This window comes from Fusarium odoratissimum (genome assembly GCF_000260195.1).
Source record: "Fusarium odoratissimum NRRL 54006 unplaced genomic scaffold supercont1.4, whole genome shotgun sequence".
Classification (NCBI taxonomy): Eukaryota; Fungi; Ascomycota; class Sordariomycetes; order Hypocreales; family Nectriaceae; genus Fusarium; species Fusarium odoratissimum.
In genome coordinates, this window is record NW_022158690.1 from 940567 (window position 1) to 965266 (window position 24700).

Below are 24700 nucleotides of genomic sequence, written 5' to 3' on the forward strand. Positions count from 1 at the left end.
CAAGAGTTTAAAGGGTATGGTGTTTTAGTATCCACCCCGCATTAGACTCAGAGCATAATCATATTCACTAAGTAACCGGTAGATCATTTCTTAAAAGGTTGCAATAACAAAAGGCTTGATCATTACTTTTGGCCGTAACCCATCAGACATTTCTACACGTAGCATATGGTATTTATCCTTCTCCTATTCCTTTCATCCATTACTCCAGCCTCCACTTGCCGTTCTCGACAACAATCTTGACCTCTCGGTTCTCATCAATACTTCTTCGACCAGCCTCAAGAATAGCCGTTGTGGCAATAGTGTTCTTGAGAGTAGGGAGAGGCTTGGCGTCAAGGTCCTCAGGCTTGAGCTTGCCAGAGTTGACAGCTCTGCAACCATCGACAAACTTCTCAATAGAGATGTAACCATAACCAGTCTGGCCAGCGAAGTTGCCATCCTCATCAGGAGCATACTTCATGTAGAAGGGGTTGTACCACATCAATTGACCGATAGAGTCATCTGCAACGTCGTAGCCACGCTTGGCCTGATCGACACGGATCTCACCGTTGGCAGCGAGGTAGTGGAAGTATTGGTTCGAGTGGACACCGGCCTTTTGAGGAGCGGTCCACGAGGCTGTGTAAACACCAACGGCTCGCTTGCTGGGCTCGCCGTTCTTGTTCCAGGTGACGAGAAGTGAGATGGTATCCTCAGTGATGGGGTCGCAGCCCAGATCAACAGCAACACCCTTGGAGGAAGAGGCGTTGACGCTCACGGGCACATATCCGCGCTCCTGGACCATTGAGTCGCAAATATCGATGTGGTGGCTGTTGAGGTAGTAAGAGATATCAGACTCCTTTCCAGCCCAGGCCTTGAAAGTCTCGAGCTGTGACTTGGGTTGAGACATGTAACTGTAGAAGTAGTTGAAGTCGCCAAGCTTCTGAGCCTTTGCGCGAGCATCAGCGTAAGCAGGGTCGTAACGCTTGTGGTGCTCGACGTAAACGTAGACGCCCTTCTTCTGAGCGAGATCAACCAACTCCTGGTGCTCCTCGAGGACCTTGACAGCGGGCTTGGTGATCATGACATGGATGCCGCGCTCAATGGCGTACTTTGCGATGGGGAAGTGGGTAGGGTCGGGGGTGAAGATTGTGATGGCATCGCCAGGCTTGAGAGCGTCAATGGCGGTCTTGTAAGCGTCGGGGTCGACCTTGTCGTTTTCTGGGAATGAGTCGAAGGAGGTGTCGAGGTTGTTGTAGACTTGTTGGATGTTCTTGTTGAGATGTTCGCCTGGGGAAGTTAGTTATGAGCATGACAATTGTGTACGGGAGATACTTACGAATAGCAGGGAACTTCTTGCCATTGACGCCAACCATGCCCAGCTTGTTGACCTTTTCGCGACGGCGCAGATCAAAGAGACTGAGACCAACGACGCCAACCTTCTTGTCTGAACCAGAGGCACCGCCACCGACGAAACCGGTGGTGTACTCTCCAGTACCAATCTAAAGGTTTCGTATTAGCAAACTGACATGAATTGATTGTGAGACTGTTGTTTTTGGATCAACTCACCATGAGAACATTGAGAGGCTCCATTGTGATGTTATGCCGAGGGGCAAGGCGGGGGAGGGGCAGAAGCTATGATGAGAGCAAAAACAGAGTATGAGGGTATATAAACGAGTCCCGAATTACGTATGAACGTATACCAAGGTCAAATGAAACTCGAGATGGTGTAGAGACGAGGTCTAGAGTGCAATCATGAGAAGATGGACATGAAGGTTGAATACTGTTCTTATGAATGCTCGCTCATGTCTCCGCTAGCTTGGAACCAAAGCTGGGGGACAGTTCGGGGTTCTCTCCGGACGTGATTGGAGGAAAAATGAGTCCCCGCGTCAAATCCCCCCAATCTCAAGCTAGAGAGATGGATAGCTTTGGGAATATGGAGTCATGATGCCGGATAAATCTTGTGTTGATGTGCTCATGTGAGTGTGGGGATGATACAGCTTCGCAGAAATCTGGGGGAGAAAGGGGTAGGGGAAGAGATAAAACTGAATCCTTGAGATAATGGTGTCATTGCTATCCTGTTGTGGTTGATTTCGTGATCATGTTGGTAGTGTTTGTCTCACATAGCTAACATCGGGGGCGGGGAAATCCCCCTCGTGCTATGACAGAAACCGTCAAAATTGGAGAGAATGATCCTCACAGTAATTTACAGTGGCGATAGGTTTATCATGACAGCAATTCTTAGAAGTATTACACTAGTGAAGGATAGATTCATTTCCCATTCTGACTAGAGAGGCATTTCTCACAGGAACCATAAATTCGATGGAGCGTCTAGAAGCCAGAACCACCCCCAAACCCACGAGGATCATCACTGCGAAGTACAGTGAGGGGTACAGAGGATTAGTGCTTTGGAGGGGTTAACATCCCCCCACCCCCACGGCACTAGAATCCCCGGCTCATGACCGGAAGCAATGGTAATCATGGGTGATATGATTTGATGTTTACAGTAGCAGAGTTTTGTTACAGCTTGTGAATATCGAAACCGTTTCAGCGTCGTATAAATTGTTGATAACATCAATTGTCGTCACATAATCAAGTGCCGAAAGTCTATCAAACGCTTACTCGCATCCACTTCCAAGTAAATTGATATCAATCAACTTTAAGGTCTCGTGACTTTGACCCCTCGTAACACGGCATCAGGTGCTACGTTGGGGGTACCATCGCCAGAAATTCTCCGCCCACTCAGAGCCAGACTTTGACTTACCCCATCAACACCAACGCCAAATTCCTCACCTCGAAACTTACACTGCCAAGTAAGTAACTAACTAACTCAGGCGCACACACTCAGTGGAAGTACAGACATGTACAAGCACAGCCCGGTCACCTTCCGGTCAGTCTCGATAAACTATGCACTTTGCCTCTCTTACACACCGTGACGCCGCAAAATACAAGCCTTGGTCAGCTCGGGGTCCAAGGCAAAAGGGTGACTCTCCACCTGGACCTACACAATGTACACTACTGTAGAGCTCATATCCCGGCCGGCTAATCGACATCAGCGCGGGATGTTGAACATGGATTTGCCAAGCGATCCAACGGTTTCCTAGACCTCCAAGCCTCCGTCTCTTGTTCGTCCCGCCTAACCGGCTCCCCACGTCTGTTCTACCCAGCATTGAGACTGGTGATGGAAGAGGGTGCATCAATAGATGTCAGTGCGAGAGTTGTGTTATTCGTGGTGGTGGTTCGCTCTGATCGGAAGTGCCGATCTCGCATCCTATCAAACAGATCACCCGGCAGCTGAAGAGGCAATCGGTCATATTGGCATCTTCTTGGCCTGGGTATACTACCAGCAGATGGTTTTATCTATCTGTCCGTCGACTGTAGCCGCAGCATGATATGGCATTGCGGTGCATCCTCTCATTCAGTGTACTCAATTTGCTTGGTGAGACCAGATTACGTGACGACGTATGACAGTCTCATAGCCTCATACCCAACACATCACTTCTGAGCTTTCTCTGCCGAATGTTGCGCAACTCTTACCATCGCAAATGGATATTTTGGTGGTCCTCTCTTCTCCAGACTTACATTGCATTACTCCAATTGGGGGACGATCGAGCCAATACCCACACGGTCCTTTGAGCACTTGACTTCCCGAGGCGAATCCACCCCCAAACTGGTTACTGTTACCGCGAGGTACAGTAGCGTAGCGTAGCGAAGGTACCGAAAATGGATTTGTCGGTTCCATTCGACATGATGTCTTGAGGTTTATACGCTACCGTATGGTAAGGTATGCTAGCTATAAAGTCCCTCTCCGTTTCATTTAAACCCCGGCTTGTCCTGTTCCGTTCTTGTTCGTTGCTGTCTGTCTTTTACTTTTCCTCCATCTTTGTCGTCTCTCATACTCCACTAGCCATCATTCCCCAACAAACATCCCCAGGCACACCAGACATCTCATCATGACTACTTCTAACGGTGTTACCAACGGCCAAAATGGCCATGCCGCCGCTCCCAAGTCGCTGCCTACCGGGATCTACGCCCCTGTCATGACCTTCTTCGACCCTGAGACTGAGGAGCTCGACATTCCCACCATTAAGAAGCACGCCGTGCGATTAGGTCAAGCTGGCCTGGCCGGTCTTGTTGCCATGGGCTCCAATGGCGAGGCTGTTCACTGCACACGTGAGGAGAAGATTGCTGTCACAAAGGCTACCCGAGAGGCCCTGGATGAGGCTGGTTTCCAATCCGTTCCCGTTTTCCTCGGAGCCACTGAGGGCAGTGTCAAGGGCACTATCGAGCTGAGCAAGCTGGCCGCTGAGGTTGGCGCTGCTGCCACTCTTGTTCTCCCTCCTTCTTATTACAAGGCCCAGATGAGTGAGGATGCCATTTACAACTACTTCACCGACCTTGCCGATGCAAGCCCTATCCCCATCGTTCTCTACAACTATCCTGGTGCTGTTGCTGGCCTTGACATGGACAGCGATCTCCTCATCAAGCTCGGCCAGCACCCCAACATTGTTGGCACAAAGTTTACCTGTGGAAGCACCGGTAAGCTCACCCGGGTTGCTCTCGCTACCGATGCCAAGACCCCCTTCCAAGAAGGCTCTGGTTACCTTGCCTTCGGTGGTATTGCCGACTTTACCATCCAGACTCTGGTCAGCGGCGGTAGCGGAATCATTGCTGGTGGTGCCAACGTCATGCCCAAGACCTGCGTCAAGGTTTGGGATCTCTACGTTAAGGGCAAGAAGGATGAGGCTCAAGCTCTCCAGAAGAAGCTCTCCAAGGCCGACTGGGTACTGACCAAGGCTGCCATTGCCGGCACCAAGTCTGCTATCCAGAGCTACTACGGCTATGGTGGCTACCCTCGACGACCCCTGCCCCGTCTCACCCCTGAGCAAGCCAAGGGCATTGCCGAGGGTATCAAGGAGCTCATGGAGATTGAGAACTCACTATAGTTCACGGTCGATGTTTGAATCTGTTGTTTGCTTGTCCAGTTGAAAGACCACTGATATGGATGGGTATGAATTTGCATAGCGTTGCATTTAATGATTAAAAGGACCCAATGGACTAGACATGGATTTGGGTATGGGCCTGTACCGTCTGGACTTGGTCATGATTATAAAATTATGAATGTAAATGAACAAAAGGCTTAAGCCGAGCTATCATGGTGTCTTGTGTGAAACCTACTCATGAGCGATGTGTCCTAAATACGCGTCATTTCACATACTACCCCCTAAAAGATGAGCTGTCATGCCTGGATGCATTGCGACCTCGCCGATCATGACTGCGTTGACCGGCAAATAAAAAGATTGTTGTCTCGACCTTTTGACCCATGCTCGTCTAGTCGATTTCGTGGTTGCCATCATCCATACACCAATGTGCCAATTTCCAATAGTTCTCAATAGTTCATAACGAGCAAGAAGAAATCTTTAGTTTCTTGTTTAACTTGTAGTAATACCTTTCTGATGATGAGATTAACTGCAACTTCTTCTCTCACAATTATAAGATAGGTATACATTCAGTTCAATTCCAGTTTCCTTCACCGTTCGAGATACCCTGGACCCTTCCCCGGAATACTGTAGATGTCATTGGTTACTTAACCCCCGCGTCATCCCTTTTGGTATTAGTGAATTCAAGCCGTGGGTTCTTCTTATCTCGATTGAAAGATTACCCTTTTTTGATACTAGCGGCTGCTCAGATAGGCCGATAGTCGCCGATCGTAACCACGGATATATCAACAACGCCCTTTTGTCAGTAATCCTCAATTCCGTCTCACATAAGTCTCACACGGGGATACATAAAACTACTCTGACCGCCCGCACGAAGTCTCTTTTCAGTTGATTTCTCTTTCGTTCAATTGCTTGGTGAGAGTGAAGATGCGTGAATCTGCCAGCGGCAGCGTAGCATCTGCCGTGGCCGAGAACGGCACGAATGCACTCAGCGATGAACGAACCCCGTTGCTCAAGTCTACAAGTCAACCTCAGAATCAAGATTCCGAACCACTAAGTGAAGCTCAAGGAGATGACCCTGATCGAGGTTTACCAGCAGGACAAGAGGAAGAGACAACCGTTGTTGCTGAGGAGGTATCAACTGGCCGGTTGGTTCTCATCTTTGGTACAGCGTGGATCGGAGTCTTCTTGGGTGCCATCGACTCTACTATTATTGCGACTCTCTCAGGACCAATTTCGAGCGAGTTCCAATCCCTCAGCTTGTTGTCATGGCTTGCAACCGCCTACCTCATCTCCAATGCCGCATGCCAACCTATTTCGGGGCGGTTGACAGATATCTTTGGCCGAGGACCGGGTCTCGTATTCAGCAATATATTCTTCGCAGCCGGTAATCTCATTTGTGGTCTGGCCCGTGATCAGACCACCATGATCATAGGACGTGTTGTCGCAGGTATTGGAGGTGGTGGATTGATGAGCATCTCGACGTTCCTGGGCTCAGACCTGGTCCCTCTACGCAAGAGAGGCATTATTCAGGGCTTAGGTAACATCTGCTATGGATCTGGTGCAATGCTGGGTGGTGTGTTTGGCGGCTTGATTAATGATCACACATCCCAGGGCTGGAGACTTGCCTTCTTGATCCAGGTACCTCCAGTACTCGTCTCTGCTGTAGCAGTTCATTTCTTGGTCAGGGTTCCTCCTAAGCAGTCGGATAAGTCGTTCCTTGCACGCATCGACTTTATGGGGGCATTCTTGACATCTTCTTTCTTGGTATTCCTGCTCTTAGGCCTCAACTCAGGCGGAAATATTGTGCCGTGGACTCATCCGCTCCCGCTGACCACGATACCTCTTGCTTTCATCACATTTGGCTTATTCTTGTTCTGGGAGAGTAAGGCCCGCCAGCCAATCATACCAGTGAAGCTTCTTCTCGATCGGACTGTCTTGAACGCCTGTCTCTGCAATCTTGCCTGTACGATGGCGGTAATGGGGGCGCTCTTCTATGTTCCCCTGTACCTGCAGGTTCTTGGCAGTAGTGCCACACAATCTGGTATCCAGATTCTCCCATCACCGATCGGTATCTCAGTGGGATCTCTCCTTTCGGGCTTCATCATGAAGAGAACTGGAAAATACACCAAACTAGGTGTAGTGGGCTTGCTCTTTCTTATTGCGGGAGTTGTGGTTCTTACAATCCAAAATGAGCATAGTCCCAAGTGGTTGATGGGAGTTTCTTTCTTCTTGATCGGTTCTGGATATGGTGCAACCCTCACAACGACGTTGTTGGCATGCATTGCTGCTGTTGACCACTCTCAGCAGGCTGTCATCACCTCTGCAACCTGTGAGTTGATTAGACGTATTTTGTTGAGTTCGCATTGCTAATCAACTTTAGATCTGGCACGCAGCCTCGGTAGTACTGTGGGAGTTACCATTGGCTCAGCCGTGTACCAAAACATCCTCAAAGCTAGACTTTGGGACAGATTCGGTGCCGAGCCTGGGGCTGCAGATGAGATTCGCCGCATCAGAGACGACCTGAATGAGATTAAGCATCTTCCTGAAGGATGGTATGACGGCGTCATCAGCTCTTTTGTGGAGGCCTTCAGGGGAGTGTGGCTTACACTGCTGGCCTTCGCTATCATTGGGCTACTGTGCATCTCGCTCATGAGGCAGCACACCCTTCATTCGACTCTTGAGAGACGGTGATTACTTTTGAAGCGGAGTCGTAAATGAGGATCATATCGTAAGGGGTTTGAAAGAGTTGGAAGAAAGAGAAATTGAAAATGCTGGAAGGATAGATTAAAACAGTGGTTGAAGATCCGCCCTAGGTAGACATGTAGTAAATCACGGATATTCGTGGATAATGTGACAAAAGTTGAAGGCATTGACAGTTCTGGGTCAAATTTTCAGCCAGTGCTTGAATGGGATCGGTGCTAGTGATGAGGCATCTACAATTTCCATTTAAACTTCTTTCAAAAGAAAGACGCTTTTTGAAAGATGGCTTTTTTAAAGTGTCTTTCTCATAGTCTCAGAATATATCGATCTCTCTCTCCATCCTTCGTCTTTGGATTTCAAGAACCATCAACACTGACCTTTTGTCTTCTACCCCAACCTTGAACTCTGGATGGCTTCATAGATGAAACATTACTACATAGTTTACACCTCATCAGCCCCATCACATCTAGCTCGATTCAAGCCACGACTGGTCACTCTGGCCGAGTACAGCGATGACAAAGTTGAAGGTAGCTCTAGCAAAAATGTCTCGGCTGGCTCGTCGGAACTCACTTCAGAGCTTACGCCGAGAGAGAAAAGCGGCTGAAGAGGCTATACTCATATTGCTCTGAGTTTCCCTTACTGCCTAGAGTAACCTGCGACTTGATACAGATGTCATATAAAAGGACGTATAACAACAACTTGCCCTGATTTTAGTGTTTGACCTTTTATTGCAGGCTGTTTCAATAGTGAGCTAAGACTGGTTCTAAATTACCCGACTGACATTGCTGAACAACATACCGAAGCACTTTCTCTGTTGAGGACTCACCTAAAAAGCCTATTATCCCTAATTTAAAAGTCGATGAACAATCTTCTATCATTCGTTCCCCCGGAAGATCTCCCGGGACTTTGGTTCGGCTCAAGATTGGGGAACTAACGATAGCTGGTTTTCCTATGAGGCTCGTGTTGCTTGGACTAGCTTAAAGATTTTGGATGTAGAAAGTGAATAAAGACTGTATGGCAAAACTCTGCGGGCTGAAGCAAGCCATAGGTTCTGAAGAAGACCAGCTATCGTGATTGTGCAATCCAACCCCCATAACCTCTGGGAACTGGTTCTTCTGTTGTTTCGACATATAGTACCAACATGAATGCTCATAAAGTCGACATAAAGTAATGCAGATATAGACCTTTGATAAGAAAGGTCTGAAGTCAGCCTGAGGTTGCTCTGGATCCATGATTGGAGCTTATACGGGCAGAGTCAAGAATCTAGACCGAGGAGGTAGGCATAGATCTTGACCGCTCAAGTTGCTAACGATACGCCCTTTTCCGGATACGATATAACCTCACTCATAGCCCAATATCCTATTGATTGTATCGTAGTACTTCTTTGTATAGGCTAATCAGCTCCGCTCTAAAAGGTATGGTCCTGGTCATGTCTTCATAATAATATGCGTAGGCTTGCTTCTCATAAGTTGCAGATGGAAACTCGTGACTGTTGCTACACCCCCAAAACCTTGGATCATACACCCAGGCAGTGTAAAATCTCCTTTGAGAGCTTTGTGTTACACAAGTCGAGCTTGGCAAGCCAGAAAACAACCGGTTTGAGACACTAATTAACTTTGTCATTTTTGGGGACCATTCCTTCTGGCCAAGCGTTTTATGATATGATCTAGATGATGACCAACCCTATTGAACGAGAGGGCATCTCAAACTCGGCTTATATCATGCAAGAGTAATAATTTTGTCATGAAATACTGTTCAAGGGATGTTTGCATTCCTGGAGTTGTGCAACTGAAGGGTCATATGGCAGCGTCTTATACTGACTGGATAATAGTTTCGGGGTTATTCACAACAAGGACTACGGTCAAAGCTCGCAAGCTTGCGGACATTTCAATCGGAGATAACGCAGGGATAGAGCTACAGAGCGCCTGGCCACGAGATGTTCAGAGACAGCGGCCGACGGACTTGTTGAAGCGCTGAATGGTCGTCCAGCTAACTATTAATTTCCGTCAACTAATCGACTACGGGGAATATATATCGTAAGATGGCTTGAGCACTGTCCATATTTAAAGACTTTGTAGACATATAATTTCCTGCAAAAGCTATGTCAACATCTGTTGTAGAATTATGTCGTCCTAGATACGGCGTCCTGAACTCGGAGTCTAGATCTAATCACCATCTGAGACATCGAGGTCTGGAACGCCACCCCTATCGCTTTCACCGAAAAGCCACCTCGCTTGATGGTAAAGTTTATTCGAGTGTAAGAGGTGTCGTTGAGAAATGTTGCGGAAAGGCTGTTCAGATGATGGTGGTGGCCAGATTCGGAAAGAGATTCGTGGGCTAGACTCTGACGTGAAGTCAAGTCAAGCACAGACAACGATGGTACAACGTCTGCTATTTCCTCAAGCGTTGTTTCTGTAGGGCAGAGTGGCGAGATGGTACGGTATTAGAGTGAGGCGTTGTCTGGACTGTACTGTTTGTTGGTCCCTTGAATGAAGATCAACTATTGTGTACCGTCTTTTTATATTCCATGTTGATCAAAACATCATATTTCGCCTCTGATTTACTACCAAGTCATGATTTGTTCAGGATGTCCCAATCCGTACGACAAGTCTTCTGCTTTGGGGGGGGGGGGGGGGTTGCCAAGGTTCTTGTGTTCTCTGTCTCTGCTGAAGAACCGTTGAGTCAACTCTAAACTTCGTGTAATGCTTCAGTGCTAGTCCCAGGAGCTATGGCCATTGAGCAACGGGTTCAGTGAGTGCATCATTTTAGCTTCCGAGTGGGAATCTTGACAGGCGCCATACTTGACGGAAAAAGCAAGATGGTGGGCTCACTAAGGTATGCCACTGTGTAACCTTCGACCGATCTACGGCCCGTTACGGGAGCCAAGATAGTCTAGTCTCCAGTGATCGCACGGAGTTGTATCCGGAGACTCTGCTCAGGAACACTTCATCCGAGCAACGCTGACGCTTTGTAAGCTCTGTGGGTGGTTATGGCTTCACCTGATACGCCCAAACATTCTCCTCTTATGTAACAAACTCCCCGAAACAGAGTTTTGGCGCATTAGCCCAGTTCTCGTAGATCATGGTGGAGATTTTGGCTCACTGTGTACCTGCTTATGGATCTTGTCCTCACTCAAGCGGCCGACCCTGATCTCTGAGGCTGAGGGTCTCGATGTGATGGGTCACATTCACATTCACAAGATTATGATTCTGTTGGTTGAACCGGATCTGGGCTGTGAGATAGAGTTGCCGTGATGCAGGGGAAAATCTGCAAGGAACCAACAGCGGGCGCTCTCGAGACCCTGAATAGATATTTACCGTAGATCCTGTCTCACACACGCTTGTCTGTCTCACTCACTCATTCAACTAAAACGTTTCTCTTTCTCATAATGAAGCATCTTTTTATTCTCCTCAGTGCTTTGTGGTCTACACAGGCTGCTGCACAGAGATACACTTATACCACGCGCACCATGACAGAATGCTTCAGTGCAACTCAAACAAGCTTTGGCCAGGCTGAGCCAACACAAGGTGCTGACAAGTACTGGACTATTGAGATGCCTGAATGTCAGGATTGTCTATGTACGGACTGTGCCTACACAAATACATACACCACAACACTCGACGTCTTTTCACCATCAGGCATCGCCAAGTTCCCTTATCAAGTCAAGGAAGTCTACAGGGGCATGTCAGCCATGCCGGCTGATGCTACACCAACTGCTGTTCCTTATGGCTTCACCTCTGGCGTCGAGACCTGCAGCATCTGCGGTGACGAGCCAGTTACTGCAACGATGACATATCCTCGTGGTGGCTCTCCATATCAAGAGAGTGTACCTACAGCAACACTCGCTGCCCAGACTGCCTTTGAGCGTCCTTCAACATTACGAACTCAAGTGGCTGATACAGAAGCTACCGATTCTCCTTCAAATGAGAACAATACACGACCTCTTGAAAACACTGTCCTTGAGCACAAGGCCATTCAATACAGTGGCCAGGGACCAGACATGGCCGACTTTGTCAAGTTCAGTCTTGCAAGCAAATCTGGCCCTAATGTCGACGACGCCGAGTCAAAGACACCTGGAAAACCATCCAGGGATATCAATAGCTACGTCAAGATGCGATTTGACGCAGCTGAAGCAGCTCCATCGAAAGATGTTGATGGTGCAGCAGCTAGCAAACATCCACCAGCTGGCGTTGCTATAGCTGTGCTTGTGCCTATCGCACTTCTGTTGTAGAACAGCCAATAAAACAACAAGAAGAGAAGAACAAAAAAACGAGGGAGATTTTCAGGAATGCATTCAGCGCCGGCGTTGCATAACTCATCCATATTCGGAAATGCTTCTTTTATCCATTTAATAATGATTACCACGGCCAACTATGGAAGAACAGGATACCACCAGAGCATACAAGACGCCATTTGAAGGAAATTAGAATAGTCAGAATATTAGCTAGATACCCCCCAATAAATAAAGAATTAAATGTACTTTCAGGATAAACTTGTGATGTTGGAAGGAGGCTTGATGCGGTTGGTGTGCCTTGCTTGGTCAGATGGGATCGAGCACATCGGAGAGAATGTGATATGTTTCTTTCTGATTAAGTTATGACGGATTCCGTGCCCTGAAACCATTCCCATACTGAGCTTGGCGTGAAGGCTTTTAGTAATGTGATGCAGATCTGATAAACTTCAGTGCGAATACACCGTACACACGGAGAAAAGCCTCAAAGTCTCACTCTCATTGGAGACTGGAGACTCTTCTGGGGTGGTTACACAGAAGTACAAAAGTCAACCTTGTGCCAGACCCAGAAAACCTTCTTCTGAGGAGTTGTTGAGTTTGGTGATGCCTATTCTTTGGTGGGCTTATCATCCGTTTGCAGGTTAGTTCAAGACAAATGAGGGCATCGTGAGACAAGTGGATGAAAGGTGACGTCAAATATATGAGATCAAATACAACTGAATCAACTGAACTGAACTGGACTGTTGAGCTAGGCACTCCAGGGATAATGCATAGTAATATTTGACATAATCATGACTTTGAAGACACGTAGTGTAGCCCCAGTACACCTTGAGCAGACCTTCCTTTTTATCAAGATCAACAAGTTGAATCAACATCATCCCTTCCATCTTAACACTTCTGTTCAATATACGTGAGGCCTAACTCGCTCTCAACAGTATTGCGTCAAGGATGGGTGCAGTGACTGACTGCGGATCGATCATGCGAACCCCATGATAGAGGCTTCTCTCCGGGATGCGTTGCTTCAGGCACAGCCAAGTTCGAGTAGAAACGGAAGCATGCACACCCCTGACTGAAATCGTGCTCGCCAACAACACCCCTCCTTATTCTCTTGTAGTCGAGCTTCTCGGGAATGATGAGAGCCATAGGGCTTCCCGTGAAAAGCCGAAGAACGCTCGTTTACCCTAAGACCAGGAGGGCACATGAGTAGTAAGTGATGCTCTTCCTATTAAGCATGGAGCCAATGCCGCAGATATGTCGACTGTTAACCTTGGTAAGGTGAAGCTTCTTCACTGCAGTGGCAGTCAATTTCTGTCGTGGAGATTGTGATAGTGGTGTCGTTCAAGTCATAGAATTTGTTCTTCATGGGCATGGATTCTGTGCCTCATTCCTGTGTATCCTTTCCCTTTTTGAGGCATACGTCGCATTTATTGCATGCAGACTGACACTTTCTTTTGGGCTCAAGAGTCGGCAGAACACGAATTGAAGGATCATATCAATAGTAGAGGTCTTATTTCCTGTGGCGACTTAGATACGATAAAGGTCCAGTACCAGCTTGTCCGACGGTAAGGATACTCTCTTATCTTCAAACATTCCGCCATTGATATAATCCTGTGGTCTGAGCTGCGAGCTTTCGTAAGGAGAACACGAAGTTTCGGGAGTCAACCCTACATTTGTTCCCTCTAAATGATCTGTGAGGTTCAGTACTGATGCGAGTACAAAGAGAAGAAGAAGATAAACTTGCAATTCAGATTTGAGGAGTGACTTCTCGAGACGGAGTAATATTACTGCGCGGATCCTCAAGGACTGCAATTTTCCAGTGCTTAATTCGAGTCACTACTCATCAAACCTAGCCGGGGTCTTGTGCGAAAGACATTGCAGGCAGCTGTTGTGAGATATAACTATGCATCCAATTTCTTTCATTGCATTATCCAAAATGAACCATTTCAGAATGGTAGATCAGGATTTTTGATATCTTATAGAAATGGCAAAACCGAAGCTATTCCCATGTAGATACATGCCAGTGGAAAACGATAGGCTGAGGTAATAGACCCTTGTTGATATGACCGTTTCAGAGGCAGATTAGGTTGGACTTGGGCCCCGTTAGCATCCGCTGTGGCTCCTGTCGCGTAATTGCGACATTTTATCAGTGACACGTTGATCAGAGTCAAAATTTGCATTGTATCATCAAGTCAATTCATGTCATGTGAGTCTAATGAATAAAGAGTCACATTCACTTCGTGTTCAAGATGCATCTGCCGAGCAACCCAATGCAACAACAGCGAAGCATCCGTAACATCCGGATAAACAACGTCATGAAAGTCAACAAGGCTGCGTAATGATCGTGGCGTCAGTCATTTTTGGTGTCCTCGTGCAGATCAGATCCATCAGGTTGTTAGTGAATTGACAACCGTTGGATTTTATAGCAATGAGCAACACTACATACATATAGAGCGCTTCGGATGGAGATTATATAAAAGTCGGAATGATGATGAAACTGCTGAGGCCTGTCACTCAGCTGAAGCATAAATTTAGATACCGCTATGCAGATTTCGGAATCCAGTGCGTTTAATTGGTGTTGACTCTGTTCGCTGTGGTCCCCTAAATTCTTCTCCAGTGGCGCAGCTGTGTCCGTAATGCCTTGGCGAGTCCTTGGGCATACAGTAAATTCCACAAGGCATCTTTGACGGTAACGCAGAACCTGTCGAGTCTTAGGGGCATTAAGCTCCTGAATCTAGCGCTGACATGGTCGATGAATTAGTCGATAATCTAGAGAACGACTCAAGTTATTGATCCCATTAGAGGGAAAATACAAAGCCACACAGCCACATCGAGACAGCCCTGTCACTGCAGCGCTGTTGCGTCTAGCAACGCGTGGCCAGCCAGTGGAGGCTTAGGCTTGGGCGGGCGTCATGCTGGAGGAGGTCCCGCTGGCCAGGGAACCTGAGTAGAACTGGAACCTGTTTCGTCAGGGTTCGGTTTCCAAGTTGGCCATTGAACTTAATTCGCACTCATCCCAACGTCCATTAACGACTTGACCCTTTGTCAACACAAAACAACATCGATTCTATACATACATTCTCAATAACGATAACGCTCTTTGTTTGTGTTTTTTTTTTTTGCGTTTTCATCTGATCCATCCTAGCGAGTTCATCTCTTCAGAGGCATTGACGACGATCCGATTCATCTTGGCTTGAGACGACCTAAGCCGTTGCGATTGAAGCTGAAAAGCCAACAAACAAGACACACACATACTTTCGCAGCCTGATTTTTGGCTTTATCAACGAGCAGATCGCTTTCTCGAATCTCCTTCCAATCTTCCCTCCTACATATCTCGAAAGTCTTCACATCGACCTCCAATATGCGGTTTGAAATCGACCCCGACATCGTCCCCAACCTGAAACTTGGCCTTCACTCTTTCCAGATCATCATATCTCTGGTAGCATGGTGTTTGCAAATTGGTGTTTTCAATGCAAAGGACGCAGAGGTCACTGGAAGGAATGGCTGGACATTCGCGGTGGTATGTCAACATCTCGACTTCTATTTCACATTGTGTATAGGGAGCTAACGATATCTGCAGTGTTTCCTTTCTGTCCCAGCATGGATCTTCCTCATCATGACTCCCCGATGGGGCCGCACTCGTCGCTTTGCTCAACCGCATGCCATGCTTGCTGTTGACGCTGCTTTCACAATCATATGGCTATCTGCCTTTGCTACTCAGGCTGCCTACAATGCCGCTGGTCAATGTGGAAAGGCCTGCAGCATCAGCAAGGGTATTGTCGGTTGTGGTGTTCTGGTAACGTATGTGCTTCAACTCGATCTCTGCTGAATACTTACTAACCTCCTCTGTAGCCTCCTCTTCGCTGGTTCAACTTTTGTTTCCGCGTTTACCCTCAACTACTACAACAACCACAACATCCTGCCAGGTTACGATAACCGCCAGATGGGCAGCGACAACATCGACCCTGACAAGGCTGCTTTCTCCATGGCTCCTCACGGCGATGAGGCTTACGAGCGAGTCGACATGGACGATCACGAGCCCTCAGGCAGTGCCTACGGCGGTGGCTACAACAACAACAGCTATAACAGCCACTCCCGCTATGGCGATGCCAACCCCTATAGCGCCGATGACGAGGATCCCGACCGTTTTGGTGCCCTCCCCCCTCGAAACAACACCCTCTTCGACAACGACACTGAGTACCACTCCGGCGGTGCTCCTCCATCAATGCCTGCCAGCTACGCCAACCCAACAGGTGGTCATCCTTATGAGGATGTACCCGCACAATTCCCCGCCGGCAACTACGATAGGGGGCACTAAGTAGCAACAGCGTGATAAATGAAAGAAAGGATATATCGGTCTCTTTTTTATGCAACGGTGTTCATTTTGATTGGGTGTGGAATAGCCTGGGAAACTGCGTCTGGGATGCGGGGTTCACATGTTTTGTACGGTAGATAACGCCTCTGGTCGAGGAGGGGCGTTTAACGGCGTCATGGCTTTCGCGGAGACAAGGGAGATGGATGGGGCCTTTGGCTGCGTATGATCTAACTTAGACATTGCACCCATGCAAACACACGCACATATATATAAGGCACTTTGGATTCTCTCATGCTTGCGGTTATTCTATATTTTGGACAGTATAAAAGTTTGGCCGTGTGAAATGAAAAGTATACGGCGTCTTATATTTTAAGATGCTCGAATCCAACTCCCAACGCCTTCTGTTCTTAAGCCAGTTTTGATACTCCATGCTTGATGATTTAGCGACTCAATCTTATTCACCCCCAAAGCCCTGCTTTTATTCCGTGTATCCCGCTTCTACTCCTTGTTCATCTTGCGGATTCGCTTGGCGATATCTGCTGCGGTCTGCTGCATGGGGTTCAACTTTCGGTCCCTGGCCATAGCCGCTGTATCGTCGCCATACTTGGCCACGAGCTTATCCAACCATTCCTTCTCCCGGGTACTCTGATGTCTCTTCTTGGGAAGATCAGGCTGTTTGCTCTGCTCTAGGAGAGTCTTGACAACATCGGTCGCATCAGCGTCGTCCTCAATGCCACCCCACTCCTCGGCAGGCTCAGCGTCACTGTCGTTATCGAGGTCGTTCAGAGGATCGTTAAGCGGGTTAGGCTTAGCCTCGCCGAGAATACGGATAATCTTTCCATCAGCATCGCGTTCGACACGTGCCTCGGATACAATGGCGTTCTCGACGGTGGCGATAGAGAAGGGATCGTTGGGGTATGCGCGGGTTGTGGTTGCGCCAAGCTTCTTTTCTGTTCCACCGGTAGGAGCCTTGAGACGCGCTACGAGACCGAGACGACGGTAATTTTGAGAAAGAGTCTCCTTCTTGTTCCTTTGGGGAGTTAGCTTTGCGCTTTCATCCGTGGCTTGGGGATTGGCCATACCAGTTCTTTGCAATGGCATCGTTGCCTCGGGGGTTAAGGATCTTCTTGGATCTGTTAAGTTGACGGATAGGCTGGCGGCCTGAGCGGGCCTTCTTCTTTTGGAGTTCACGACCCATGGTTGATAATGTGAATTCTTGTGTTGGTTGAGATGTCGATAATTCAAGACGGTTAAGACGTCCAAAAAATGCCCGCCAAAATTTGATCGCAAAGTCTTATCGATAAGAGAAGTGGGACGCTAGTGGAAAGTGATCCAACCCGCCAACCTCTTTATATACCTTAACCAGTACGGGCAACAAGAAAAGCTTCTGTAATGATGATTCCAGCAAATCTTATAAGAAAAGCATGTCTTGCCTAGATCACATCTTGTAATGGAGTCGGTGGTTTCTGGAATCATCTCATCTTGCTCACGCAAACCTATTAAGTCTGGTACACCAAATTCATGCCAAGACCCCATGTTATTCATTAATCGTCTATATCTACCTAATATCCAACTGCTCAAGAGTTATTAAACCTTGAACTTCCGAGGGTCCAGCTTATCAACGTCGGCACTCTTTGCCCCTCCGTCAAACACGAACTCGGACATGAGCTTGCCCGTCCCAGGACCATTCTGAATTCCCCAGCATGTATGTCCTGCAGCAACGAATAACCCAGGCACAGTCGTTCTGCCGATCAAAGGTCCGCTCTCTTGTCCAAAGCGAATATGCCTTGGGAGATAACATGCTTGTTTCGCCTTGATGGGAGCCGCGGCTAAAACGGGACTGAACGTGCTGATATATGAGATTATGTCGTCGCACTGAGCCTCGTCGCATTCGACTTGATCTGCGGTTTCGGGTAACGGGACATTTGTATCTGGTTCACCACAGGCATAGGCCTCATTAAAAGGCCGAGCATAAATCTCTGGATCAACATTGCCCCTGTGCCTCCTTTTCTGCCCCATCTTAGCACGATGCTCGGGTATAAAATCCGGAGGGAGCTGAATATCTGTAAAGACAGCATACGGGCTAACGTTCGCGTCGAAGACAACGCTGTGCGCTCTTAGGCCCTCGATCCTGGCCCGAGGCAAGACTTTGTTCGTCCATGGACCAGCTGCCACGACTATATCTGTCACGCTGGCAATGGTCTTCGTCTCGTCTGTGTTGCGATCTAGATACTCTATGCTTTCGACGCCATTCTTTGTGGAGTTTATCTTGGTTACCTTGGCGTTGGTGTGTATTTGAGCGCCACCTTGCTGAGCAAGTTCTGCGATTGCTGTTGTGAAATGTAGGGGATGCACTTGAGATGTTTCTGTCTTTCCGGGTGCGCCCATCTCAGACCAGCTGTTAATAATGCTATGGTCTACCCAGTCGAGATCCTTCGGTAAAATGCCTTCTTCTAGGAGTTCTTTTGCTGCGCCATTTTGCTTCGGCAGTTTCTCCCAGTCTTTTCCATTCTCACTGCCGTTTGCGCTTCCATTTCCGTTGGCTTGGAGTGATTTGATCTTGTCGCGCGTCACGACAGCATCAAAGCTTCCGCAGCCGAGTTGGCGATAACCCCATCTCTGAGGCCCGTTATGTTCAGCAGCCAACTCGGCATGCAAGCGATATGAGAGAGGAACTAGGCATTCTGGATAAGCCCAGAGGGCGAGAAGACCGCCAGCTTTGCCTGATGCACCTTGTGCGATAGTAGGAGCAGCCTCAAGAAGGGTGATAGTATGTAAGGCTGGGTTGAATTTCGAATGGCGTGTTAGATAGTAGGCCGTGGTTGAGCCAATGATGCCGCCTCCTGATATTTTTGTCAGCCTTATGTGGTCCGATGTATGAGATGAGGTTGTTGAGATATGACGGGGATAATAGAGAGCCCTGTAAGTGGCGAGGTGACTTACCAACGACGACGATGTTTCTCTTTGCGTCCATATCCAACAGGACACGAGTAAGCCGAACTGAAATGAACAAAACTGAGTTGAGAAGCAAGATTCAAGCTGTAGTCTCGGTCCCTGTCATGAGCATGATCAACGTTTTGGCGTCCGATCAGATGGGAATCGGAAAGAGTTGGGGTCCAGTAGTGACGTACAGACCGCGCCACCACCGCCACATACACTTTAGATAAGTCTTATCGATAAGAGATAAAGCGGCCGCTCCTCTGAGAATCCATGAATGTCTTTAGCGGGGCAGCTCCGAAATCCGAACCGGAGCTATTACCGAGCCGGGGAGTAGCTATGAAATAAATCGGCAGAGTGTTGCACCGATATCAATTGATTCCAAATAGAAGAAGAGAGGTTGGCAGAATTATATAAAAAGACCGAGTGTATAGAAAGGGCCTCTGATATTAAGTTATACAGTTGAAGCTATGCTTGTAGTGCATGTCTTGTTCTGATTAGCGAGTGATGGTCTTCAGCTGGGCACTTTAACCGCTTTTGACCAGATATATCCTTTTATTATACTTCGGCTCACATAAACGTGAAACATATAAAACAATTCAGTGAACGTCAGGAATAATTCCAAATACCTATTATCTATCTGAATCTTCGGTACCGGCGGAATTGGAGACCCCGATCACTCCACCCCGAATACGTCACCAAACCAAAAATGGAGTCAAGTGCCGAGGCTTGTAGAAGTGTAGAAGCAGTCTCCATACAATCAATTACCGTTATTGTGTAACTCGGATTGTTTCTTCAGGTTTATTCCCTGCTCCTCTGCTACCAATTCTACTGCACCTATACCTGTACCTATCTAATGTCCCTGTGGCGTGCTACTGCTCCTCGTTGGTTGACTTTACGGCCATCATCAAGTTCCAGTTCCCGCTGGCTTAATAAATACTACACCACCACCACTACAACTTCTTTTCGTTCCCCACCATTTTCACCTCTCAACACAAAACACAACAGTCCTCACCAGAGAAATATCACTCATAACCATCTTCGTCATCTGAGTACAACTTCAAAGATGGCTTCTGCTACTAGCTTTTATGACTTTAAGCCTCTTGACAGTATGTGTCTCCCCCCTCATACCCCGCCTTAACCACACCACTCTCATGATAGCCTTCTCATAACTCTCAACTAACACATTTCAGAGCGCGGTCAAGAGGTTCCCCTCGCCGACTACAAGGGCAAGGTCGTCCTCATTGTCAACACAGCCTCCAAGTGCGGCTTCACTCCCCAGTATGCTGGTCTCGAGAAGCTCTGGACCAAGCTCAAGGAGAAGTACCCTGAGGACTTTGTCATTCTCGGCTTCCCCTGCAACCAGTTCGGTGGCCAAGAGCCCGGCACCGACGACGACATCCAGGAGTTCTGCCAGCTCAACTACGGCGTGACCTTCCCCATCATGCAGAAGACCGAGGTCAACGGTGACAACACCAACCCTCTTTGGGCCTGGCTCAAGGACCAGCAGTCGGGTCTTTTGGGCCTCAAGCGCATCAAGTGGAACTTTGAGAAGTTCCTTGTTGGGCGTGATGGAAAGGTCAAGGGGCGCTGGGCTAGCACCACCAAGCCCGAGAGTCTGGAGGAGCCTATCCTGAAGGCTCTTGCGGAGAAGGCTGAGGCTTAATTTGAGATGGGTGAACGACAAAAGGTGTGCTGTTGAACCCCTTCAATCTAAAATGAGATACCCTGTTGGGGCCAGACAGCGACACGAGGATTATGAAGTTTTAATGAGGGCTTTTAGGCCCATGCGTACTGCTACATAAACTAATACAAGGATTTAACCAACTATGGACTGTTCTGCCTGTAACCCATCTGATAATCATGAAGCTTTGTGGCTTGGCGTCATTCATCCCATTGGAATAATTTCGACATACCAATCAGTAACCCAATAAACAGATAAATCATTTTACCATGTACTTCCGAAGCATATTCACTACTGCAATAACTTTTATGTGATACCATATTATCTTTTCTCATGTCACAACCCTCCGATCATCCGTGGCTCACTTACACCCGACTACATACAATCTCATACCAAGATCTCACCCCAAATTCCTCCAACCACTCATCTTACACGTTTTCATAGTAATACCTAGTTCCGGGGTCGTATTCGAGCCAGACCTCCGCTTCCATGGTATCAACCTGGGCGACAACTTGTTGCCATAGGTAAATCTCAAAAGCTCCTGGCATGATTGCAGGAACAGCGACAGCGCATCTGAAGGTTCCCTCCCCCTCGGGACTTAGAATCATGACGAGATTACGCCCAGGCAGACGATAGAATCCTGGAGTGTCATCAGACGGATTCCAGCTAACCACCATTCCTGGCCGAAGACGCTCTTTGAATGGAACATCTGCCATCTCGGGTCTCGGGTCTTGGCTTGAAAGTCCCTGTTTTCCAGCTGCTTCTTTCTCCGACTTGGCGTCTTTCTGGGTCGCCTTTGGCTTGTTGTTAGCGGCTCGCTGTGAATCGATGTGAAGACGCCAGAATTTGGCTTGGAAGGCGGTCGCTTGCTCGAGCGTGACGCCCGGGGTCTTGAGGCAGCGTGTGATGAACTCTGGAACCGGGAGTCGAAGAAGTTGGATACCCGTCTCTTTGGGTGCGAGAGCTGTAGGAGAAACGGGCGGGGTGCCAGACTGTAGATGGTGTTAGCAAGTTGTTGTTATTGACAGCAAGCTAGTACTCGATGACTTACGTTCTTGAGAATCCAGTCGTGGAGCAGGTTCTGGGGCCAGGTGCTCGGCTTTGAAGCATCATATTTCGGCACGGCAGCTTTAGGGACGGTAATTCTCAGCATTTCTCCGTATCTCAGCGTGTTCTTGGTAGCGCCAACGTCAAGGAAGCTTGGGTTGACACAGGCCACGACGACGGTTTTGCAGCTGCGCTCAGCAGCAGGATCAAAAACATGTTTCAGAACTTTAGTCAGAGCACTCTGTCGAAACGGTACGTAGACCTTCTTGCCAGTGGCGAGCCCTGCAGCGTCGACACTGGCTCTCCCGCGGATACAGTCCTTGAGCACAGAAAGACTAGCATTGATCTCTCGAGATTCTTTGATGCGCTGGGCTGAATGCTCGGTGACATCTCTTGCGGCCTCCGAACCGGCAAGGTCAATTAGATAGAGAAGCCCGTCGTCAGATTGGGGGAGCTCAGGGTTCTCGAGGCGAATCTTGCAGATAGCGTGCGAGCGGGACGAAGAGTCGTTCTTCTGCGTAGAAGCAGTCCGTCGGAAAGATGCCGCATTGTTGATGTGCTTGATCAAAGTATCCGCATCTGTAACGTGGTACTCTGAAGCTCCAGCCAGATGAGTCGACCCGAAAGAGTCCTCCAGGATAGAGATGGGTTTGCGAGCGTTGAGGAGATCAGAGGCTGAGTTACCCGCGAGTTCGATGATAGAGATGAAGATGTTGCGAGTACCTTGAATATCACACGAGAAGAGTGTTTCAGCGATGAGGCGCTCGAGGCCGCTGACAGTGTATGTTTTGCCTGAACCTGTCTGGCCATAGGCGAACATGGTGCTAACACCGCCGCCCCACGCCCAGGGGACAAGAGGCTTGACGAGCTCTTGGTAGATGCCTTCGGTTGTGTCTTCGGAGTTGAAGACCCTGTCCACACGATAGTTTGTAGACTGCAATTCTATCAGTAACCATACTATCTTTATACGAGATATCTTGTACTGACCACCAAAGGAGGAGGTCCCCTGACTGGTCTCCGCAGTTCGTGTAAGTCAATCACGCCAGGTGCGTTGTTTCGAGGAAAGGCGCCAATCAACTGTCCTCCTTCTTTCTCGTCGTCGAGCATCGGCCGAAGGCGAGTAGCAATAGTGATGTCAGGGTTGGACTCTTCATTGCTGGTCTTGGACTTGACAGGTGTTGGTTTGAAGCGATTCACCAGCTCTTGATAGCGTTGAGCGTGATCAAGAAAGTATTGATCCATGGTTGCAATGAGACTCGTGAGATTAATGGGTATTAGAAACTGTGAGCTTTGTGTTCTTGACTAAAATCAATTTCTCTGTTGATATACTCTCCTGATATATCTCTTCAAGAATGATGGTGCCTAAACGATGTGAACTGCAAGCACTGTTGTGGCGCTCTGACCCAGCAACCCCTTATTACACGTGACAGGGTCGCTCTACGTAGATATTATTGAATACTGATGAACCAAGGCAGAGAAATTACTGTGGTACACTATTTCGTTGTTGTGGTTGTGATATGTGATACTCAATATGCTACGATTGAGTGTGCGTCAAAAGTGGTTTTGTTGCCGCAAGCGCCCGTTAATTCTAACCTCCATTTAAACATAGCTCTGGATATAGACTTCAACACAATTCGCTATAGAGTTCTTACTAATTGCTCTAACAGATTATTTACAATATGTATGTACCAATAAATCCGAAACCCAAAAGAGCTGAAGTTATCACTCAAACCAAGCTACCCGGCATTATTCATATCCTGCACCAAGCCCGGCGATAGATGCTAGGCAGCTGTTTGAGGAGCCGAATATATATTATGACACTTTAATTATAATCAACCTAGGTCTCCCAATAGTTAGATTTGTTTTCTCTGCTGCCTATTTATCCCTGTTTTGCGGAATACAGATAGTATGATAGAGTGGAATCCCGGTAGGCAACAGTTTAAGAACGGCACTAATACTTTAAACTACATTATACTGTTCAATTGATTCCGCTGTGGCATTTTCCGATTAGATTGTCTCGGGCAATGATCTGGTCATGTTGTCTTTCTAATATTGCTGCAAATCAGTTACTGTTGGGCCTTGTATCATGGTCAACCACAATCTGTTGCCAGTTCTTCTAGATCACATTCGGATCTCCTTCCTCATTTCTCCTGTCGTAGGAAGCAATCCAAGTCAATATCAATTGCACCCATGTCCAAAAGACCCAGGAGACTCGATTATAAGACACTCATGAAAGGTTTCGGCAGCAACGAAATCACTATGTGCGAAAGTCGGACCACGGGCTGTCTCGAGCTCGGAACAATATATTGTATCATCGATGATGCGCAGGCTAGCGATCAGTTGAAAGTGGGTTTGCCAGTCTAAGTCTTTACACAGCGCCTCGATATGGATGCTCCAGCATATCTGTCATCTGGAGTTGATCCTTATTCAAGGATACTGGTGACCCCTCCTCTGAGAAGACTTTTGATTCAATCCAAGGGGTTCGGTTTTGGGCTTCCCAACTACCAAGGATAGCTTTATACGGCAGCAATAAAGCTTGAGGACTTTTCGCGCGGGCTTTGAAAAACCGACTAGATATTCATGTCAAGTGATGGCTTCCACTGCCAACTGCGCCATCAACAGAGAATTGTTTTCGGTCACAACAAATTCCAATCGCTTCTTGTTCGTAGACGAATAGGAGATTGATTCGTCTTCCTTTGCTACTCTCAAATTAACAGCATAGCTGAAATAGGTTTTACCAAGCTTGACCTTATAGGAGCTTTGGGCTTTGGGAAGATGCTCTGTTATCAAGGCCTGCTGTCATACATCTGAACACCTATTCCCATACACATCGAGAGACAAGTGATGAGTATGTGATACGATACCTTCGAAGT

At 47.8% G+C, this 24700-nt stretch overlaps 10 protein-coding genes across 10 annotated transcripts; 5 read left to right on the forward strand and 5 right to left on the reverse strand.

Annotated features, from left to right (window-relative positions):
• Positions 1-34: 34 nt before the first annotated feature.
• FOIG_03471 (oxidoreductase) lies at positions 35-1823 on the reverse strand. The gene is made up of 3 exons (XM_031201348.1): positions 1543-1823; positions 1313-1475; positions 35-1263 (listed from the first exon to the last, which is right to left on the reverse strand). Exons 1-3 carry the CDS (start codon positions 1564-1566, stop codon positions 200-202), a joined length of 1251 nt encoding a protein of 416 aa, XP_031068872.1. The 5' UTR covers positions 1567-1823; the 3' UTR covers positions 35-199.
• Positions 1824-2746: 923 nt separating this feature from the next.
• FOIG_03472 (uncharacterized protein) lies at positions 2747-5134 on the forward strand. Its single transcript, XM_031201349.1, has 2 exons — positions 2747-2863; positions 3030-5134. Exon 2 carries the CDS (start codon positions 3927-3929, stop codon positions 4917-4919), a length of 993 nt encoding a protein of 330 aa, XP_031068873.1. The 5' UTR covers positions 2747-2863; positions 3030-3926; the 3' UTR covers positions 4920-5134.
• Positions 5135-5606: 472 nt separating this feature from the next.
• Positions 5607-8792, forward strand: FOIG_03473 (uncharacterized protein). Its single transcript, XM_031201350.1, has 2 exons — positions 5607-7245; positions 7297-8792. Exons 1-2 carry the CDS (start codon positions 5841-5843, stop codon positions 7605-7607), a joined length of 1716 nt encoding a protein of 571 aa, XP_031068874.1. The 5' UTR covers positions 5607-5840; the 3' UTR covers positions 7608-8792.
• Positions 8793-10949: 2157 nt separating this feature from the next.
• FOIG_03474 (uncharacterized protein) lies at positions 10950-12102 on the forward strand. Its single transcript, XM_031201351.1, has one exon. It carries the CDS (start codon positions 11005-11007, stop codon positions 11845-11847), a length of 843 nt encoding a protein of 280 aa, XP_031068875.1. The 5' UTR covers positions 10950-11004; the 3' UTR covers positions 11848-12102.
• Positions 12103-12376: 274 nt separating this feature from the next.
• On the reverse strand, positions 12377-12990 carry FOIG_03475 (uncharacterized protein; the record flags this gene model as incomplete). Its single annotated transcript, XM_031201352.1, has 2 exons — positions 12377-12427; positions 12814-12990. 2 exons carry the CDS (start codon positions 12988-12990, stop codon positions 12377-12379), a joined length of 228 nt encoding a protein of 75 aa, XP_031068876.1.
• Positions 12991-14770: 1780 nt separating this feature from the next.
• Positions 14771-16612, forward strand: FOIG_03476 (uncharacterized protein). The gene is made up of 3 exons (XM_031201353.1): positions 14771-15364; positions 15425-15645; positions 15697-16612. The coding sequence occupies exons 1-3, from the start codon at positions 15206-15208 to the stop codon at positions 16160-16162; spliced, it is 846 nt and encodes a 281-aa protein (XP_031068877.1). The 5' UTR covers positions 14771-15205; the 3' UTR covers positions 16163-16612.
• FOIG_03477 (uncharacterized protein) lies at positions 16430-17442 on the reverse strand. Its single transcript, XM_031201354.1, has 2 exons — positions 17242-17442; positions 16430-17189 (listed from the first exon to the last, which is right to left on the reverse strand). The coding sequence occupies exons 1-2, from the start codon at positions 17355-17357 to the stop codon at positions 16658-16660; spliced, it is 648 nt and encodes a 215-aa protein (XP_031068878.1). The 5' UTR covers positions 17358-17442; the 3' UTR covers positions 16430-16657.
• A 147-nt stretch (positions 17443-17589) lies between these two features.
• FOIG_03478 (uncharacterized protein) lies at positions 17590-19450 on the reverse strand. The gene is made up of 2 exons (XM_031201355.1): positions 19103-19450; positions 17590-19002 (listed from the first exon to the last, which is right to left on the reverse strand). The coding sequence occupies exons 1-2, from the start codon at positions 19131-19133 to the stop codon at positions 17747-17749; spliced, it is 1287 nt and encodes a 428-aa protein (XP_031068879.1). The 5' UTR covers positions 19134-19450; the 3' UTR covers positions 17590-17746.
• A 117-nt stretch (positions 19451-19567) lies between these two features.
• FOIG_03479 (glutathione peroxidase) lies at positions 19568-21854 on the forward strand. The gene is made up of 2 exons (XM_031201356.1): positions 19568-20205; positions 20290-21854. The coding sequence occupies exons 1-2, from the start codon at positions 19953-19955 to the stop codon at positions 20760-20762; spliced, it is 726 nt and encodes a 241-aa protein (XP_031068880.1). The 5' UTR covers positions 19568-19952; the 3' UTR covers positions 20763-21854.
• On the reverse strand, positions 20900-23214 carry FOIG_03480 (uncharacterized protein). Its single transcript, XM_031201357.1, has 3 exons — positions 22815-23214; positions 21832-22761; positions 20900-21772 (listed from the first exon to the last, which is right to left on the reverse strand). The coding sequence occupies exons 1-3, from the start codon at positions 23067-23069 to the stop codon at positions 21209-21211; spliced, it is 1749 nt and encodes a 582-aa protein (XP_031068881.1). The 5' UTR covers positions 23070-23214; the 3' UTR covers positions 20900-21208.
• Between the last annotated feature and the right edge of the window lie 1486 nt (positions 23215-24700).

Coding starts and splice junctions, on each gene's coding strand:
- FOIG_03471 (XM_031201348.1), bottom strand. CDS start 1,566: ATGGAGCCTCTCAATGTTCTCATG. Junction 1,476..1,542: donor AGCCTCTCAATGTTCTCATG/GTGAGTTGATCC, acceptor CGAAACCTTTAG/ATTGGTACTGGAGAGTACAC. Junction 1,264..1,312: donor CAAGAAGTTCCCTGCTATTC/GTAAGTATCTCC, acceptor TAACTTCCCCAG/GCGAACATCTCAACAAGAAC.
- FOIG_03472 (XM_031201349.1), top strand. CDS start 3,927: ATGACTACTTCTAACGGTGTTACCAACGGCCAAAATGGCCATGCCGCC.
- FOIG_03473 (XM_031201350.1), top strand. CDS start 5,841: ATGCGTGAATCTGCCAGCGGCAGCGTAGCATCTGCCGTGGCCGAGAAC. Junction 7,246..7,296: donor TGTCATCACCTCTGCAACCT/GTGAGTTGATTA, acceptor AATCAACTTTAG/ATCTGGCACGCAGCCTCGGT.
- FOIG_03474 (XM_031201351.1), top strand. CDS start 11,005: ATGAAGCATCTTTTTATTCTCCTCAGTGCTTTGTGGTCTACACAGGCT.
- FOIG_03476 (XM_031201353.1), top strand. CDS start 15,206: ATGCGGTTTGAAATCGACCCCGACATCGTCCCCAACCTGAAACTTGGC. Junction 15,365..15,424: donor ATGGCTGGACATTCGCGGTG/GTATGTCAACAT, acceptor CGATATCTGCAG/TGTTTCCTTTCTGTCCCAGC. Junction 15,646..15,696: donor GGTTGTGGTGTTCTGGTAAC/GTATGTGCTTCA, acceptor CCTCCTCTGTAG/CCTCCTCTTCGCTGGTTCAA.
- FOIG_03477 (XM_031201354.1), bottom strand. CDS start 17,357: ATGGGTCGTGAACTCCAAAAGAAGAAGGCCCGCTCAGGCCGCCAGCCT. Junction 17,190..17,241: donor GATGCCATTGCAAAGAACTG/GTATGGCCAATC, acceptor AACTCCCCAAAG/GAACAAGAAGGAGACTCTTT.
- FOIG_03478 (XM_031201355.1), bottom strand. CDS start 19,133: ATGGACGCAAAGAGAAACATCGTCGTCGTTG. Junction 19,003..19,102: donor GAGAAACATCGTCGTCGTTG/GTAAGTCACCTC, acceptor CAAAAATATCAG/GAGGCGGCATCATTGGCTCA.
- FOIG_03479 (XM_031201356.1), top strand. CDS start 19,953: ATGTCCCTGTGGCGTGCTACTGCTCCTCGTTGGTTGACTTTACGGCCA. Junction 20,206..20,289: donor TGACTTTAAGCCTCTTGACA/GTATGTGTCTCC, acceptor AACACATTTCAG/AGCGCGGTCAAGAGGTTCCC.
- FOIG_03480 (XM_031201357.1), bottom strand. CDS start 23,069: ATGGATCAATACTTTCTTGATCACGCTCAACGCTATCAAGAGCTGGTG. Junction 22,762..22,814: donor GGGGACCTCCTCCTTTGGTG/GTCAGTACAAGA, acceptor ATAGAATTGCAG/TCTACAAACTATCGTGTGGA. Junction 21,773..21,831: donor ACGACTGGATTCTCAAGAAC/GTAAGTCATCGA, acceptor CACCATCTACAG/TCTGGCACCCCGCCCGTTTC.